Source organism: Bradysia coprophila, unplaced genomic scaffold, assembly GCF_014529535.1.
Source record: "Bradysia coprophila strain Holo2 unplaced genomic scaffold, BU_Bcop_v1 contig_138, whole genome shotgun sequence".
NCBI classification, from domain to species: Eukaryota; Metazoa; Arthropoda; class Insecta; order Diptera; family Sciaridae; genus Bradysia; species Bradysia coprophila.
This window is the reverse complement of record NW_023503409.1, coordinates 7,931,739-7,950,691: the sequence shown is the minus strand read 5'-3', so window position 1 is coordinate 7,950,691 and position 18,953 is coordinate 7,931,739. Positions and strand designations below refer to the sequence as shown.

At 38.2% G+C, this 18,953-nt stretch overlaps 1 protein-coding gene across 1 annotated transcript; it reads right to left on the bottom strand.

The window, feature by feature from the left end:
- Nucleotides 1–726: 726 nt before the first annotated feature.
- LOC119073821 lies at nucleotides 727–12,979 on the bottom strand. The gene is made up of 8 exons (XM_037179605.1): nucleotides 12,793–12,979; nucleotides 10,537–12,130; nucleotides 10,304–10,474; nucleotides 8,061–10,241; nucleotides 7,271–7,947; nucleotides 7,074–7,203; nucleotides 4,671–6,980; nucleotides 727–4,503 (listed from the first exon to the last, which is right to left on the bottom strand). Exons 2-8 carry the CDS (start codon nucleotides 12,095–12,097, stop codon nucleotides 3,824–3,826), a joined length of 7,710 nt encoding a protein of 2,569 aa, XP_037035500.1. The 5' UTR covers nucleotides 12,098–12,130; nucleotides 12,793–12,979; the 3' UTR covers nucleotides 727–3,823.
- Between the last annotated feature and the right edge of the window lie 5,974 nt (nucleotides 12,980–18,953).

The window sequence follows — 18,953 nt, the reverse complement described above, 5'->3', positions numbered from 1 at the left end:
AAAACGAGTCTTCCGGTTACTAGATTATTACAATTACAACTAGAAAACCAACATTATGTAGCGGACAACGTTTGTAACCAGATAATCTAACACAGCTGTATTTTTTGTATCGGGCGCTACAGCTATGGCCGCAACAGGTGATATTTTGATAGTGTGAAGGGAAAGTTATAGGCTCATACGAATAGCTGAAGCTTCCATCGTCAAAAAAAATATTCTTAACCCAATGTCTAAAAGTCAAACTTTCATTGGCACGGTGCATTTGAAATAATTTTAATTGACAAAAAAAAATTGTTTTTCGTTTGGTGGATCCTTCTCAGATCATCACACATATGAGAAGATTTATTTTTATGATTTTCACGTACCCCACGAAAATGTACGGAATCATATTCCTTCTCAGATTCCGGGGATTGTGGGATATTGGGAGAAATATGTGTTTTTCTGGTCCGGAAGGCTAAAATATTGGATCTGCATTTTTTGTTAGAATTTAAAAAGTAGTTTAAGCAAGGGGAGCGAAGCTGTTTTTCTCGTCTGGCATACGACACTTGTATACTCTTTTGCACTTATAAAATTAAGCATTTTCGTTTCCTCTCATTACTCTCGTTTGCTATCTAAAATAACATTGAAGACGAGAGTAATCAAAGAAACCAGCTTCTCCGCTTTGATATCACATTGAACAATTAATCAGTCAGAATGTTTATCATCATGGGAAATTAAAATACATTTCGCTGAGAGAGTAATATTTCTATTATTCATTTATATTCATAATTACATTAATAGGTTTTTTTTTGTTTGTTTGTTTGTTTTGAGATTTGACACATTTATTTATGCAATTAATTTATTAGTTCGAATAGATGTAACTATGTTCTTTGTGAATATTTATTTAATTTAATAAAAAATATTTAAAGCGCTAATACAATCATATAGGTCGACGACAACGTAAAACATACGCGGTGTGTGTGTGTGTGTAAAATTATTATTTTAATCCTACATGAACTGGAGCCCATCTTGCTTTGGCACACAGTTCAATTAATTTAGTTTCGATTTCTTTGATAAATTTATTAATAATTTTCTTTTTTAGTAATACTTTGATCGACACCTTCGAATATAAAACAATAAAATAAATAAATTGGGGAGGAAACATAAAACGAACGAACGAATTTTCTTTTCTTTTTTAACATTAGCATATCTACAGAAATTAAAGTGAAAAATGCAATCATATTGCTTATACAATTATATTAAAAACAAAATCCTTAATTTATTATATTAAAAAAAAGAACGTTGGTTGAACGTATCCAAAGATATAGTTTTTTTTTGCTCTGATTTGTATCATCTTCATCAAAAATTGCATTTACCCACAAACATCATTATGTATCCACCGAATCAGGGAAAGTTTTACTAATCAATTTATTATTATTTAGTGCGCTTATGAATTATAAATCCTCTGTTTTACGTATCTCATTTTTATTATTTATGCTGCTTTTTGAACGCTGGTTACTTACTCTTAGAAAACGAATTTAAATTTATTTAATTGTAAATGCTCTAACTTTTGCTTTGTTTATTGAAACATACACTGTTTACTAATATGTAATTGAAATATCATTAAACTTCTACGTTTGTAAAGAAGAGTAAAATTTCATTTTATAAAAAATCAATTTAGCGATTTCGTTTTTTTTTTTATAAAAAAGTTTCTTTTGTCCGGCAAAAAAGCAAAAGTCTACTTTGTTATGTTAATTATGTTCAGATCTTATAAATTACCATTTTAATGAATGACGAAATTTTTCTAGCATATCAAATGTACAGTAAAACGTTTAAAATCTATTTTGCTTTTTGTTGATATTTATTCCTACAATTTATTATGTGCATATCGGTTCTTTGAATAAACCATACGGAAGCAACGTATCCCCAGATAGCACAAACGAATCTATTACTTCTTTTGTTTATCACTTAGTATTTGATACCAAATCACTAAAACATAACATTCTATGAAGCTCAATCAAAATGTATCCAACGAATGTTTGTTGTTTGATACCAAGTCTTCTATTTTAATTGTTTTAACATTTCTCAAGACAAGGTGATATGATTGAACCAGAATTGACGCGAGATTACCAAAGGTCTAATAAAAAGAATTTAAGTTCGGACTTTCTTTGCGCACTCGTAAAAACTGAGTTTTTGATAAGTATCTTAAGTATTTTTCTGTTAAACGTATAAATTGGAACCATGACAATTAATCCGTAACGACTATGTTGGACAATTTGGTGTACTTTGAAGTTCCGAAATTTTTATCTAGCAGAGAAAACAAAAGTTACTCTTTGGATGCCTCGAAGTCATGGCTAATTATTTCATTGGGGATTTTAGTTCTGAAAAAGTTTCAAAAAAAAATCAGAATTGGTTCGGAATTCTGTCCGAATTCTCCTAATTCTCCGAATTAAAAGTTCCAAATAATGAGCCGTGCTCGTATTTTAATTTTAATTTTAATTAAAAACATAAAAAGTGGAAAAAAGCATGAAGTTGATGAAAAATGTTGACGGGCTGTAGACCCATTCACTGTTTTAGTGACAAACTTTCATGGAAATGGCTTCAACGAAAAATCAGCTTTCGCAAGACTTGTGCAAACGACTTCTAATTGTTTAAAATATTGATTAAATCATATCAAATCTCATATTTTTATGTCTAAGAGACTGAAGACGACGTTAGGTACCACTACACTCGATTTTTATGAGTGCGCACAGAACGTACGAACAAATGTTTTTTTTATTAAATGATTCTATGGCAATCAGGGGTCAATTCTGGATCTACATATCCCCTTGAAAACGCGCAGGCTTAACGCTTCTTTCTTGTCGTTTTTAATTTGAGCAGAGATGATTTAATCGCTACTCACTAGCTGTATACATCTGTTAAAAGATTTCCAATCAAACACAAAAAATAGTTTAAACAACGGAGATGAATAGATTCAATGGCAGTATCAGGACACGCTTTACGCTTTCCATGTAAAAAAGACGATAACAGAACAGCTCCATTCATTGAACGGATTTAATACGAAAAACGAAAACTTAAAAAAATTAAATCTGAAAATTGAAATGAAAAAATTACATAAGAACCGATAACTGAGCCGACAGTTTTTTGTTTCGTATAAAACGTTATGAATGTCCTTACTAGCAATTTGTATCCATCAACAAACGAACACACTGTCGTTCTAGAGATCATCCATAAATCCCGTAAATCCCATAAACCACGTCAGACTTTTTCATTCCCGATTATTCAGACTAATATTAAGACATCTGATTCATAAAAAAACACCAAAAACATTACAACACCATTTAGTGAGAAGGAGCGGAAGACAAGAAACTTCCCTTTGAGAAACCATGTTTTCGATGTCTTACGAAGATTAAAAAAAATCGCTGCTGTTCTGGGATGACATGTTTTATGGATGTCCCCTTATCGTCCGTAAAATAAAAACTATTAACAGTTTAACAACACACTGGATGATAACAGTTTGTACGTAATATTGCACGTGATTTCCATTCTTATAATTGAATCAATAACATTTTTGAATTAAGATTCCGTTTTTATTGAAAAATTCGAAAATTAGGCTAACCGTACGTAAAGTATGTATAATTCACGTACCGACAAAATACTGTTTTTCCTAATTAAAAAAAAACGAAAAAAAATTTACAAAAAGCTAAATTCGTTTGCTCACACTTTACGTGATTGATAAAAATGGCGGAGGTTTTTTCTACAGTTAAATGGAACGCCGACATTAAAAACTCCAATTGACTTAATTAACGAAGATTATCTAATATCAAAATCAATACCTTCACTGGGTTCACTGCCACGGTCCTGGGTGAGGATTGCTATACGGATTGTAATTGTAATTGTTCTGATACGGAGCGTATTGCTGCTGTTGATTTTGCTGATCATTTCCGACTGGTGATTGTTGGGGCGGCAGAGGTTGCTGTTGCTGCTGCTGAGGAGGATATTGCTGCGATGGTGGATATTGATTGGGTGTCGATTGGTGATTGACTGGCATATGCGACGGAGGCGGCTGATTTCCGTGTTGTGGTGGAATTTGTGGCGGTGGAATTGGAGGAGGTCCTTGCGGTGGAGCATATCCTCCATGGCCATACGGCGTTTGATAATTATATCCGGACTGAGGTGGATACGCAGTCGGCGGTGGTTGATAATATGGTTGCTGATATGGCTGTTGTGGTGGATTATGATGTTGCGGCTGGTATGCCGGTACATTTGGACTACTTTGTGGATATGCAGCATGTGGGGGATTTTGCGGTGGCTGCGACTGCGCTGGATTATATTGATGTTGAGTCGGTTGTGGATTCGGTAATTGTGTTGTACTTGGCTGAGAATTGTATGATGGTTGCGCACTATCATCAGGTTTGTGGAAATTAGTTGGTGGCGGTTGATAATTTGGATCGTATGGTGGTTGAGATGGATACGATGTGGGCGGAGGAGCATTCTGTGTCGTCGGTGGTTGATACGGTGGATAACCTTTAGAAAATGTTCGAAAATTAGTAATTGAGACGATGTACACATGACACAAGATAATTCAAGACTTTCGTGGCCAGCACGGTGTCCTAATCTTTTCGACAAGTTAAAAATTGACGCAAAATGACGCAAAATACAAAATCATTGCATGCATATCCTACATAACTTACCCATATTGTATGGTGGATACGGTGCATATGGTGCTTGGTCATTCGGCGGTTGAGAATGTACAGGAGGAACGTGCTGTTGCGGAGGCGGGTAATTAGCGTATGATTGCTGTTGTGGAGGATAGTTATTATATCCACTATGCGTATTCGACGGCTGTTGCATTGGAATTTGAGTATGATGTTGAGTTGGCTGTGTAAGTGGAGGTGGCGGTAGTTGAGAATTGATCTGTTGATTTGTTCCTGTTTGCTCGGAGCCAGGGTATGAGGACGACGATGAATTACTGTTATGTTCAAGTGAGCCTGCAGAGGGTAATGGTGCTGGAACTGGCACATTTGCATTTTTAGTTTTCTTCGTTGTTTTAGATTTTTCTTTTGGTGGTTTGGGCTCTGCTGGTTGTTTTGGTGCTTTCGGTGGCTTTTTCGGAGCAGCTGCAGCTTTTGAACGTGGTTTTGCTTTCGATTTAGTAGCTGGAATCACTGCCGGTGAAACCATTGGTGGTGGCTTTGTTATATCGCTAAGCGAAGCATTGAAAACACTTTGATTTTCGTTGATCGATGACGCCGTTCTTTCCAGAAAGCTCAACGAAGTCTCGCTGTCCTGGATGTTGGAGTTATCATTGTAATGAAAATCTTCTGAGTTCGGTGATAGTTTGCTAGCTTTGTGTCGATAGTTCTTCAGTGAATTATTTGTAGGTGATGGCAAAGGTGGGTGGTATTGCTGGGAATGTTGTTGATGATGCGGATTCAGTTGCTGATTTTGTTGTTGCTGATGTTGATGTTGTTGTTGCTGCTGTTGATGTTGTGGATGTAATTGTTGATTTTGCAGCTGGTGCTGCTGATTTGGATATTGATGCATCTGATGTTGTTGTGGGTAATTGTGAGGTTGTGAATTCATTGGTTGTTGATAAGATTCGTTAAATTTGTCAGCACCTTTCTTCGACGACTTCCCCTTTCGTTCTACCAAGTTTGGTTTGTACACCACTTTTTCTCGCAATGGTTGATCGTCTTCAATAGTTATCATAGCTGTAGGTGTCGGCGATTGTATAGTCGACGGACTAGGCGATGAATATGAATGCGACACAGATGGCGATGGAGCTGTGCTGCTTAGAGTTGACATTGGTGACGAATAATCGTAATTTTGATGCGAAGGAGGATGTAACTGATGCGGTTGATGGTGGTGTTGCGGCATTTGTTGTGGCATTTGTTGCGATTGTGGATATTGATTGTAGTAAGGATGCTGTTGTGGTAGTGATTGTTGTTGCTGCTGTTGTTGTTGAATTGGTTGCTGTTGGTGTGACTGCTGTTGCTGTTGATTGTATTGTGGATATGGAGTTCTTTGCTGCTGATACCCTTGATTATTGTAATACGGAGCATTGTTTCCGTAATTGTAATTGAATGGATTGCCATCGTCAACCGGTGGTTTCGGCTTATCATCAGCACTAATCATTATCACGTCATCGTTGCTGTTACCACTAGTCGTTTCGTCTCTGTCAACGACGTCCGCTTTCCGTATCACTTCTTGACTAATTACTTCAACCTTATTGGATGGTTCGATCGGTTTCTTCATCTCTGCGTCTTGCTTCATCTCGTCCATTTGACGTTCAAAGTATTTCGCTTCATTCGAACTTTCTCCTTCGAAAGAACTGTTCGAATTGCTGGAAGTTGGCATTGGCATTTGTGATGAGCGCATATTCTTGATTGGCAGTCGAGGACCCTGCTTCAAATTGTACGGTCGTGCAGTACCCAATTGGATGTTTTTATTGCCAACATTCTGAGGCATCCGATTTTTCATCAAACTAGCATTGGGTGCATTTGGCCGAGGTTTTTGCAGCAACGAGACGGGTCTAGTGGGACTGGATGCAAGACTACTTGCATGAGTCGGTCCGTGATTCGGTACATGACTATGAATTGTGCCGTGAGCTGGTCCATGGACATTTCCATGCCCAGGCGTATGTGTTGCGAACGGCACAGGTGGTCCACGATTGTATTGAGACACACTGCCGGGTGGCCTTCCAGGTTTGTTTGCCGGAACACCAATATTGTCAGCATTTTTCAAGTTTGGCATTTTCTCAGTTGGAATGGGACCAAGCGGTCGCATCAAATTCGGTCTTTTCTCATTAAATTCACGACCAATCAAACCGGATGGCGATTTTTCTTTGCCTTGGCCCATTTTGAACGACGTTCGGATGGCAATAATTTTACCGGTCTCCAACTGCATGTAAATGCCTTTCGGCGATTTCAGAACCATCACCTTTTGACCTTCCTTGAGAACGATGTTGGATTTCTCAGCCGAACTGGTTGGTATAACCACATCTGCAATGAAATGAAATTTGTTTTCGAAGTTAGACTTGAATTTACGTTGGCTTTTAACGGCATGAGAGGCCACATTTTGAACAAAATTCTTACCTCCAGGCAAAGTCAGAACTTGAGCAGTCATTCCTTGGCGTTGCCAAACTTCTGCAGGAATCCATCTCGTAGGTCGAGCAGGGCCAGTTCGCATTCGATCGCCACCGATTTCAGCTTGCATCGGACGAACCTGTAACACACATGAATAGTTGAAGTTCATGGAACCGTTTCTGTAACTTATTTTAAAAAAATCGTACCGAAGCAACTGGACGATGAACGATTGCACCATCTGGAGTCCTCATCGTTCGATAATGCATTCCAGAGCCGGGCTTATCGTAATTTGGTTTAATAGCTGCTTGCTTCTCTAACTCGTAACCTCTTTGCGCCAATCGCTTTTCGGCCATCGATAACTTTTTCTCTTTTCGATCAATCAGCAAACTCTCATGTTGGAATGGCTCTTTGGACATTCGTTTCGAAAAACTTTCAATTATTTTCTGCATCACAATGTCCAAATACTTCTCTTTGCAATCACTAAAGTCACGAATTTCAGACACTTTTTCATCGTCCCAGCACAAGCTTGTAACTTCTTTCAGCGATAGATGAGCGTCGGGATTGCACTCGTCGACGACGCGATCGGACATTCCCTGTTTATTGACTTGCCGATCGTAGATCTTCTTTTCCAAACACGAGTCCATCACCAATCGATAGACGAAACACGGCTTCTTCTGACCGTAGCGATAGACTCGACAAACGGCTTGAGTATCGTGACAAGGATTCCAACTTGCATCGAAGACCACCACTCGATTTGCGCCGACTAGATTTATACCCAGAGAACCAGCTCTCGTCGACACCAAAAACAGATGAATGTTCGGATTTGAGTTGAATTCGTTGATCAGTTTTTCACGCTCTTGCGCTGCTGTAGAACCGTCCAGACCTGAAAACAAAATTGAAAATTCGGTTTTGAATTGCAATGAGACAGGCGCATCGACTATTCGGAATCGGTCGGAAAGGTAAATTAGGAAAGGATTGGGTGTCACTGATACTTACGGTAGTAATTCAGGTTTTTCGCCCATTTGATGTCAGTATTGTTGACAGTGTTCGCCTGTAGAAACTTTTCGATTAGATTGAGCGTCAACAAACTCTGGCTGAACACAAGCATGCGATCTCCAAGTCTTAAACTCTCCTTTAAAATGCAAAAGAAAATTTCCATTTTCGGCGAATTTTCAATCAAATCTGGCACATAGTTTTTCATCAGTTCCACCGCCCAATCGTACGGGATTCCATCATCCTTCGGCTTGATATCCTTCTCCACAATCTCCTCCTTAATTTCTTCAATTTTCACTTTGGTTTCTTCTTTGACATCGACGACTGCTTCCACTTTGATTTCTTTCGTGTCCAGATCTACGATCTGCGATGGTTTGGGTTCGGTTTTGATCGGCAGATCGTTATTGGTTCCGGAATTGTTCCATTCATTTTGCGGATAGTTCGACGAAGAATTCGTTGTGGGAAACATTGATGGAGGTGCTTGCTGTGGTGGATATGCATTTGGATTGTTGTAGTCGGTCGATCCGTAATTTGAATACATTTGGCCCTGGTGATATTCGCTCTGATTCGGATAATAGTTTTGATTGTTTTGCCAGTAGTTTTGTTGTGGAGGTGGTGGCGGTGGCAAATTTTGACTGTAAGCATTTTGCTGATAGTTCGAATCATAATTTTGATTCGGATAGTAGTTCTGGTTGGATGGCTGCGACTGCATGGGATTATTTTGTCCGGGATTGTTGTAGTTCCCGTTGCCATAGTAATTATTCGAATCGTAATTGTCGTAGCCAAAATTGTTGTAACCAAAGTTGTAAGGCTGCGACGGAAATTGTTCGTTTTGCGATGGATTTCCGTATGATGAATCGAATGCCTCTTTTTTGACCTCGTTTGTGCCACACTGAGGTTCGACCTTCGGTTCTATTTTAGGTAGAACAAGTTCTGGTTTGGAATCGATCGGCTTCACATCTTCCACTTTCGTTTCACTGGCCGATGTAGGCGGAATTGTTGCTTCAGGTTTCGCCTTTGCTTTTCGACTCCGTGGCTTACTGCCTTCTGGTCGTGCGTTCTTTCGCGGCTTTTTCTCTTTCGGTGCAGTTGGCAGTTTTTTCTTCGATCCTTTCGTTAACTTTTGATTGGATGAATTTGAGGATTCGTTTATGCAACCAATGGGTGGCTCGTACGTTGGATCATTTGCTGCCGCTTCTGCTTCTTCTAAGTCTAGATCAGCCTCTCGCTTCTTCAGGAAATTGTACAAAACATCTGGATGGTTCCAGATTTTGCAGCAGACTGCAAACGCCTTCAGTGGATTAGGAACTGCTTTTACGCGAACAATCTCATTCATGAACACTTCATACAGATCACGTTGAAAGGGTGTCATCCGAACTAGTAGTACATACTCCTCCTTCTGTGGTAACGAATTTTGTAGGACGACATGAGACCGCCGTTGAACGAAACCCAGCAACAGTGAATGCAACACATGTGCTCGGTACCGCATCAACTTAATATCTTGCGGCGTGGAGTCGATGCACTGTCCATTTTGAATTGGCCGTTCGAACATATTCGAAAATTCAGTCTTGGTTCCCAGATAGTTCGGTCGCACAAAATCGACCATGCACCAATATTCCAGTAAATTATTCTGCAACGGATAGCCGGTCAACACGATCCGACGTTTCGATCGAATTTGCTTGAGAGCCACTGATATTCCAGCATGAGAATTTTTGATGCGATGACCTTCGTCGCAGACGATTAAATCCGGACCCGGTTTCACCAGAGCTGCATGCATTTCATCCAACAACTTTTTGTGCTCTTCGGCCTCTTCCTTTTCAACTTCTGGATCACGATACACTTTGCGTCCGCGCTTTTTCGCCACTTTTTTCATACTGAGCAGTCGATACAACTCGTAGCCCATTAGTAACACTCCGCCCTTTTCGGCCCATTCCAGCACCACTTTCGATCGTGCGTTCAATGTTTTGTGCGTGTCGTTCAGTACATACAAATTGAAATTTCTAGGCCTCACTTCGCCGGATGAACTCATTGGCGATTTGTCTGGATCTTCCGGCAACCACATATTGAATTCGGCCATCCAATTCTGAAGTGTATTGATCGGCATAATGCAGAGGATGGTCTTCGAATTGGTGTGCCTTAAAAATATATCACAGAAGCAAACCAGCTGTAGCGTCTTGCCAAGACCTGAAATTTATAGGGTATAAGTTTAGTGTCGTGCGCAAACAATCAGAGAGCGAAACACTTACCCATTGAATGTGCCAATATACAACCGAATCCACTCGATGTGCTAAACCGTTCCACCGATTCAATAATATTGTCGAACAGGAAACGAACGCCACCAATTTGATGGGGTTTGATAACTCTAGCTATTTGCGGAGCCAGATATATGTCCGATTCTCCTTCAGGATGTCCTATATCTGAAAACAACAGCCGTATTAGAACAAGCAAACTCAAAAGGCCAATGTCAATGTCAACTTACTTATCACAACTCTTCCCTGATCATCTGGCACATTGTAGGTGTCATTGACGTGCAATCCACTGTTCTGCGGATCATCATCCTCTTCTGGTACCTCGTCGTCGTCCGACAGAACAATGCAATCATCATCGGAACTATCAACAATTGTTACGATATCTTTCTTCGGCTTAACCTCCGTTTGCTCCACGGGTTGATCCTTTTTATCATCCTCGGGAACATCGATTCTATCGCGTTTTAATACTGGCGGTCGCACTGGAGCAATGCTCACCGATGGCGTTAAATTAGCCCGATTTGTTTCAAGCCGGGTCTCATTGAACGAATGTTCGACCGGCATTGTTTCACTGGACATTAATTTGGTTAGGGTGGTGCTTTCATCGGGAAACGGTACTTTACTCGAGGACGCACCGCTATTCATTGTGCTTTTTAGTAGTGACGATGATCGGCCTTGCAGCAAGGATAGAACTCGATTTTGAGTCTTGCTATTCTGCCGTTCCATAACGATTTGGCGTTGCACTTCTCTGATTATCCGTTGTTGTTCCTGTACACGAGCCAAACGCTCCAATTCTTCACGTTGTGCTGCCAGAGTCGACGCATCTAATTGATTGTCGTCCATCACTTCTCTGATGTTTTTTCGCAAATTAGAGATTTTCCGTTTGTCTTCCGTGTCGCTGGCATTTTTCTTCGTTATTTCCAGCGATACTTCATCACCCAAATCGAAATCCTTTTTCGTTTTCGAGTCCGTTTTGGAAACGGGCTGAACCGAGATCTCACCCATGTCTTTCAGCTTCTCGGAAATATCGAAGTCCAATTCTTCTTCATCTTTTGGGTCCTCGTCATCCTCATTTTCGTCGTCATCATCGTCGTCATCGTCGTCATCTACGTCTCCGCGATGAAGTTTCACTTTTCTTCCGATTTGCTTCGAAAAAACCAACGGATCAACGACAATGTCCGACAATTTCACCGTTTTATCTATGCTTAGATCATCGCCCGCTTCACCGAGAATATCACTGATGTTTAACGTTTCACCATTTTCCGACATTGACTTATCCAATTCCGATTTGACACCACCATCAGACAAATCATCAACCAAGCTGTCCACATCCGATTCGAATGCTTTGAAGGCGTGACGATTCTGAACATTAACGAATGGATGTACGTTGCCATGCCTTTCGATCTCAAATTCATCGTCGTCATCTTCGTCGAATTCATCATCCTCCTCATCAGCCTCGTCGTCATCATCGTAGAAATTATTTTTCGACTTTTTAAAGTGGCCCTCCGACGACGGTTCATCATCACTTAATCCAATTTTGCGTTTTAGATGATCCTCAATATCCAGCTCATCATCAGGTACGTAGCTACTTTCTTCCAAAAGATTTCCACTCTCGTCATCTGAATGAATGTGGCTCTTTTCCGTTGGTACGAGTAGATCATCGTCGTTGCTACAAGCACTTGCTGTAGTCAGCTCATCTGGTGGTGGTGCTGCAGCTGGTGATTTTGTGGAAGAGGCTGCAGAATCTCCATTTTTCGATTTTTCAGGTTCTTGAACACCGGACGTCTCATCCATAGCTAATGCGTGGTTGAACAGTTTTTGGAGTTACTGAAACAAAGAAAGAAGAAAATCGGTAAACAAATCGCAAATTGAATTTTTCAATCGAAAGTTGTTGATAACAAATCACACTAAAGTCCGTGGAGTCAACGTATTTACAGTCAAAACACACTTTAACTGCCAACGTTTGCTATTTCAAGGTTCGCACGCAAAGTTTTCCAAAAAGCCGGCGCTATTGAATTCTCAAATTAGGCTAACAAGACAAAATCAATACGCAAGGAATGTGCAATTTCGCAGAGATTGTGCGTTTAGCGGACATTGAACCGTGCATGATTTGCTATTCCCGAAAATGATTGGGCGAACGTTGTTGATTTGATAGTTAGAATTGCAATTGCTCAAACAGTTCAATTAGAATCGAATGAATTGACCAAATCAAAAATGTCGACCGAATAATAACAAAGTCTATTTGAAGTATCCGATGGGTGTGTGGGTGAATATTTATGAAGGCATTTTTGACCGTCATTTTCCACATTCCGTAACTGATAAAACATAAAAATTGCTCCGGAATTATCAGCGTGTATTCTCCAAATGTTGACTGATTTGAACACAATCTTCTTGGTCGGTTGAATCGAGAATTAACTCGATTTTCTCGCAAACTAGTAAACCATTTTGTTTGGAGTATATTTTTCCTAATTGCAACAAAGAAAATTCACCTCACAAAACTGACTTTCCGGTACAGACATAGCGTTAATATGTTGCTGTTTATAAAGAACTATTTTTACTAGAACTGTTCGCTGAAATGTAAACTTTTTCACTTTCACTGAAGTATTCTTTTTATTAAAAAATTGTCAATCGGCAGCCATTACAGCGTTCATTCCCTTCTCCAATAAAAATACTTTTTTTTATTTCGTTTTGACATTTATTTTCCGATGTTTTTCTGTCGAAGTGACTGAAGTGATCCATATATTGTGTGTTTCGCTCAGAGATATGTTAAAATGATACAAATAAGCGAACGTAATCGTATATGATAGACGTGTGTCTTACACTTGGTTCATTGGTTTATGTTGGAAGAACTTTATGGAGCAGATAGGAAAAAATTTCCACAGATTTCTATGCAATAATATCAATGAATCAGGATGGCATAGTTTTGTCAAAATTCATGTCAAAATAATACAAAAATGAGTGCGTTTATGTCCGTTTTCAAAATCGGTTTGTCCTCCGCGGTGACATAAGACCTTACCTGGTTTACATTTTCAATGAATTGCGACAAAAAAGACTGCTTCATAATAATAGCGCAGCCAGTAAAAAATCGATCTTTTCATAATCACAATAAATAAAAATCACCAATCTTCCGTTTCCCTAATGTTCCCAAAATGCAGGCTGCGTTTTCACGTTGTATCGTGATTGTAACTCTTTGTAAGAGATAATCCTTTGATTTGACCTCACCCGTAGCTCTTTTCATTAATGAATCCAGTTTGTTGATAAATTTCTTTGTCTCTGGGCCCATACAGCCTAAAGTCTAAAATGCAAGTGGCGTCAGCAAATAATTCTGTTTCAAAGAAATATAATGGTTATGCTTATGTCTCTCAGCTTTGTCTGCAACTGAGCGCGCTTTCTTTGATGAATCATTAATATATGATGCAGCCATGGTATCCCGGACGGTAACATCCCACAAGAGTGATCTCCCATGACTCCATGGTATCAAAGTCATACCGTCAGGTCTTTTACCATCTCTTGAAATACCTGGGGGCTGCACTATATTCGGAACACCTGCACTAGATAAATCATGAGAGAAGATATTATTCATATAGTATCGTGACTAACTACTTTTCCTTCTGCGCATTTAGCGCAGGATATACCACGTAAACCATCTTTTTCTACCATTTTGCCGCAAACACATTTGTGTTCCTCACGTAATTGTGAACCCACTCGAAGTCCAACAGCAATTCTAGCAGAATTGTTGTCCAATAATAATCCTAATTGACTCGATGGTATCACCTGCAGCCACTTTGAAGATTCTTTAGTTGATGACGCAAGTAATCGTGCACGAGTCGTAAGACCACCAGATTCGAACAATTCATTAAATTGATGTTTGATCTTCGGAAGATCCCAATTCCTTTGTTCTTTTTTAAGTACATCAGTTCCTGGAACAAAATTACGTTGAATTTCATCGATTAATCGTAAAACATGTTCATTAACAATTTTTAAATTGAACTTTCGGAGTATAATATCACATAAATCTGAAGATGAATAAACCGATGACAAATAGGCCGGCATTGCCAAATCATCAACTTTTCTAATACCCGTACCCCCGAATGACAAAGGAAGGGACGCTTGATACCACGACAGACCTTCCATCCTCGCATTCGTAATAGTCTCTAATGTTGACAGAACAATTTCATCAACACATTGAAGATTGCCCAACGACTCATCAACCTTTTGATAGAAAGAAGGCTGTTTCAAACTCGAGAACTAGCGGCGGTCCAAAAGTCAGAGAGGTCTGACTACCTGACCTGGTAGTTAATATTCATTGGTTATTATAAAAGTGTGGCCGACTGTCGAAGTTGTAAAATTTACAATGTAAACTAACTCGTTTCTATGTTATTTTCACCAGAGGAATGATAACAGATGGCGTTGCTACCGTCTCTCTTTCGCATAAATTGTGAGTGGTTGAGGATAGGCTGATCGGCCATACCTTGTCTCTAGTTTCATTGCATTAACCAATTTTCTCGAATGACCACTATGTAGACTTATTATGTGCTTGGCTGGTCGTATATTCGTCTTTTCAACAAGTTCATCAACTTTCGATGACCTTTGTAGATCACATAACAGACCTCGGTACGAAAATAACAACCCACATTTTTGTTGGATAATTCACGCCGTAAGTGCGGTCGAAATTCAAAATGGAAAGTGCGGAGGTCTTTCTAACGTAGCGTCATTTTCATACAAGGAAGCGTTGAAATCTATTTTTCGGTTCACTTTTTCATCGAATCGTTCAATTAAAATTCAAACTTTAGGCACACTTACGGCGTGAATTCACGCCGTATGCAAAATGGAAAGTGCGGAGGTCTTTCTAACAAGGAAGCGTTAAAATGTATTTTTGGTTCACTTTTTCATCAAAATAAAATTTAAATTTTAGGCACACTTACGGCGTGAATTGACCTAGGCTTATCCTGGAATCGATTAAATTTACATTGAAACTGAATTTTGCAACTTTAAATCTCCAGTTCAAGCTATAATATTAAAAATGTAAATTGTTCTTTCAAGGATATGTAGATTTTTTTTAGCCACACGATGTACATTGTCACACTCATCAGTGGCATAAATAACTATTTCGATTCATTTCTTCACCAAAAGCTTTGTAAGTAACAACAGACAACGCCATTTAATAATAGCTTTTGGAAGGTATGATCATAAGGCTTGATTTCCTCTTACCAAAAAAGTACTCCGTGTTGAGTGGACACCATACTTGAGTTACTATTGAAAGACTATTTGATTATTCTATTCCTAAAAGTCAATTTTGGATAACATTCAGATTCTTATTCGGCGCAAGAGTAGCGATATTTAATAAAATTTAAGAAACTTCGTACTGAAGACGGTCAATCAAAATTCTATGTAATGTGTGTAATCAAATGTTATATGCATAACCATAGAGCTACAATATAACCTATTGATAGGACCTAAAAATAATCAACCGAAACTCAAATAAGAAGATAATTTTTCCCAATCATGTTGACTAACAGTATACAATGTCGTTGATTAATAAATGTTTTCTTTTTCGCTAGCACTTTTCCAGTAATAACCGAACTGTGATTCTAAACATTTGACAAACAACCATCGGTATACGGATTATCACCTTATTATCTAACGAAAGTTCATATTTAATTTAAGAATATTTTTACAAACCCGTACGAGGTAATGCGTTTACTACAACGTTTGTAACACGGTACATGAGTCATTTATTATAACTGTAACTTGGGACAGACTTTCAACATTCAACACTGGACATTTCTTGAAGCAACACACTTCAAGCATGAGTGATACTCTAAGAGTACTGAAACAGTGTATCAAACTAGCACTGTCAAAAAATGCGGAAGAACTTTTCATTCAAAATAGTTCTTGATTTAATTTGGATTTGATGTCACTGCGATCACTCATGCTTGCTTGCAGCGAATTTCTTTGAGAAATGGGAGATAATATATCGATATACTTAATGGACAAATTTAAAGACGCAGTATTTACACTGTAGTTTGAAGGTATTACATTACTTTTACGTGTTACGGCATGTTTCATTTTCATTTACATTGCCTAATCACGTAAAGCATTGTACTTACGAGGTTCCAAGTTGTTATTTGACAAGTGGGGAACACAGCCCTCCCCTTCGGGTCGGGCTGTAACACCCCACTTATCAAATACACAACTTGGAACCTCGGAAGTAATATACTATTACAGATAACTTGTTATTGCGCTATTCGTACGGGCCCTTACGTTTTTACTGGCTGTGAAATGTTTGTTTCGTTAAGTAGGTTTTGATAAAAATAAAAAAATAAAAGCTTAATATGATGACTGATTCCCTTTGACCTTTAAAGCGAAAATAGAACCGTGTGAAGTGTCGAGTAATATAAATTTACCATAACAGTGTAACACATGAGTCTGGAGTTCCATTAAGGGCACTTTAGACCAGGGCCCAGTGCCAAAAATTTACAAAAGCTGCAAACGTCCAAAAACCGAATTTTTCCACCATTTCGAACGGTTTTGACAACTCCTGAACTCAGCCTTGCTGACTCTCGATTTTTTCTTGACCCTATCAGCCAGGGCCTATTATTTGGGAATTAATTCCCAAAATTCCCAAATATTCCCAAAATTCCCAAATATTCCCAAATATTCACAAATATTCCCAAATATTCCCAAATATTCACAAAAATTTAAGACCAGGTAGACGTAGACTTAAATAAAATTTGAACGATTCAGTGGATATCATGCTTATAAAATTTGTGATACATAATAAAGTGTTTTAAGCCAGCGGCGTTGGAGTTACCCCAAAAAATGTATGTGTTACGGCACAGCCCTGCTTCTAGCATGAACACTGAATTGACAAGTGTCAAATTTGGAGGCTTTAGTGATACGAGCTACCGCTTAGGATTATGTTTTAACTCATACAACAAAAACAAGTCATCTATCTGTATAACAGAAACGCAGTGCCTACTGTGATTTCATCAGCCTCATCGTTTGGGAATCAATATTGTTAATATTTGTGAATATTTGGGGATATTTGTGAATATTGGTGAATTTTGGGAATATTTGTGAATTTTGGGAATATTTGGGAATATTTGGGAATATTTGGGAATATTTGGGAATTTTGGGAATATTTGGGAATATTTATGAATATTTGGGAATATTTGGGAAGTAGACGAGGTGTAAAAGTTTTAACGATAGAAAATACCTGCTGTAATGCCACTGGTTTATTTCTAAGTCATTTGTGAACATCGAAAATAAACTTCTGATGGATGAGATTAAATGTCAATGGTATTTAAACACGATTTATAAAGCTTTATTGATAACAATACAAAATAGAAACCAAACATTTTGGGATAATATATTCAAAAGGAGTAATTATTTGGGAATTAATCCCCAAATATTCACAAAAATTCTCAAATATTCCCAAAATTCCCAAATATTCACAAATATTCCCAAATATTCCCAAAATTCACAAATATTCCCAAAATTCCCAAATATTCCCAAATATTCCCAAATATTCTCAAATATTCCCAAATATTCCCAAAATTCCCAAATATTCCCAAATATTCCCAAATATTCCCAAAATCGATTCCCAAATAATAGGCCCTGTATCAGCTTTCAAATGAAGTCGAGCATGATTATTTTGAAAGATGAGAGCGTCAATAATCAAACAAAATCATTCAGAGCCGGCTAAAACGCAAGGCTGAGCTCCCGTGTTGCCAGAACCGTTCGAAATGATGGAAAATTCGTTTTTTGGATGTTCGCAGTTTGGTAATTTTTGTCAATTTTTTGGAAATTTTGGAAAAATAGGCCCTTCTTTAGACATAAGATAATTCATTGTATAAAATTTCTCTAAAAATAGGAACGTCAAATGGCTCTTAGCTTCGAAGAAATCGAGTAGAAAACATTAAAATGCTGTCGTGATTTCAATAATTATCGGAACAAATAAGATATGAAGATGTCATAGCGTGACATATAATGAAAGGAACAGATATTTTGAATTTTTATAAGATATCTTATATTCGTTCAATCATTTCATTAATAAATACCCTTTAACGGAGCTGTTGTACAAATTTCAATGTAAGAAAAAGTTATCATGCATTAAATACAAAGAAATGATAACAGGTGTCGCTGCGCGGACCCTGTAGGTCGGAAACAACGCCATCTGCTACAATTTCTCTGATTAAATACAAAAATAACGAAAGAAGAAGCACTACCGAAGTGTTAAATTTGGATTAAATTTAAAAGACTAAAAAAACGGAAAATTTAAATTTCAGTCGGGTTGTGACCCGAATTCGAAAAAAATACTGCGAGTCGGATTCACTTCTATTCAAAATGCTCCTAAAAGACATCAGTTATAATGTGCACACCTTCGCAGTGTTATTCGAAATCGAATTTATGGCATTATTCAGACTTTGGCACACTTAAGATTATGTGTAATTCGTTCTACCCTACCATTTGCTATTCTGTTTATCAGGTAATGTAGAAAAAATGAACTCTTCGCGTTTACAGCCATAGAAAAAACATTTCTGATAAAGGCCCAAATTCCATGCGCAGACTTTAGCGACTTATAATGCTTTTTGTATCATCACAATGTCGTACGGGCCTTTCTTATTTTGTTCTTGTTGAATTTTTG

Coding starts and splice junctions, on each gene's coding strand:
- LOC119073821 (XM_037179605.1), bottom strand. CDS start 12,097: ATGGATGAGACGTCCGGTGTTCAAGAACCTGAAAAATCGAAAAATGGA. Junction 10,475..10,536: donor TCAGGGAAGAGTTGTGATAA/GTAAGTTGACAT, acceptor TGTTGTTTTCAG/ATATAGGACATCCTGAAGGA. Junction 10,242..10,303: donor TATATTGGCACATTCAATGG/GTAAGTGTTTCG, acceptor TATAAATTTCAG/GTCTTGGCAAGACGCTACAG.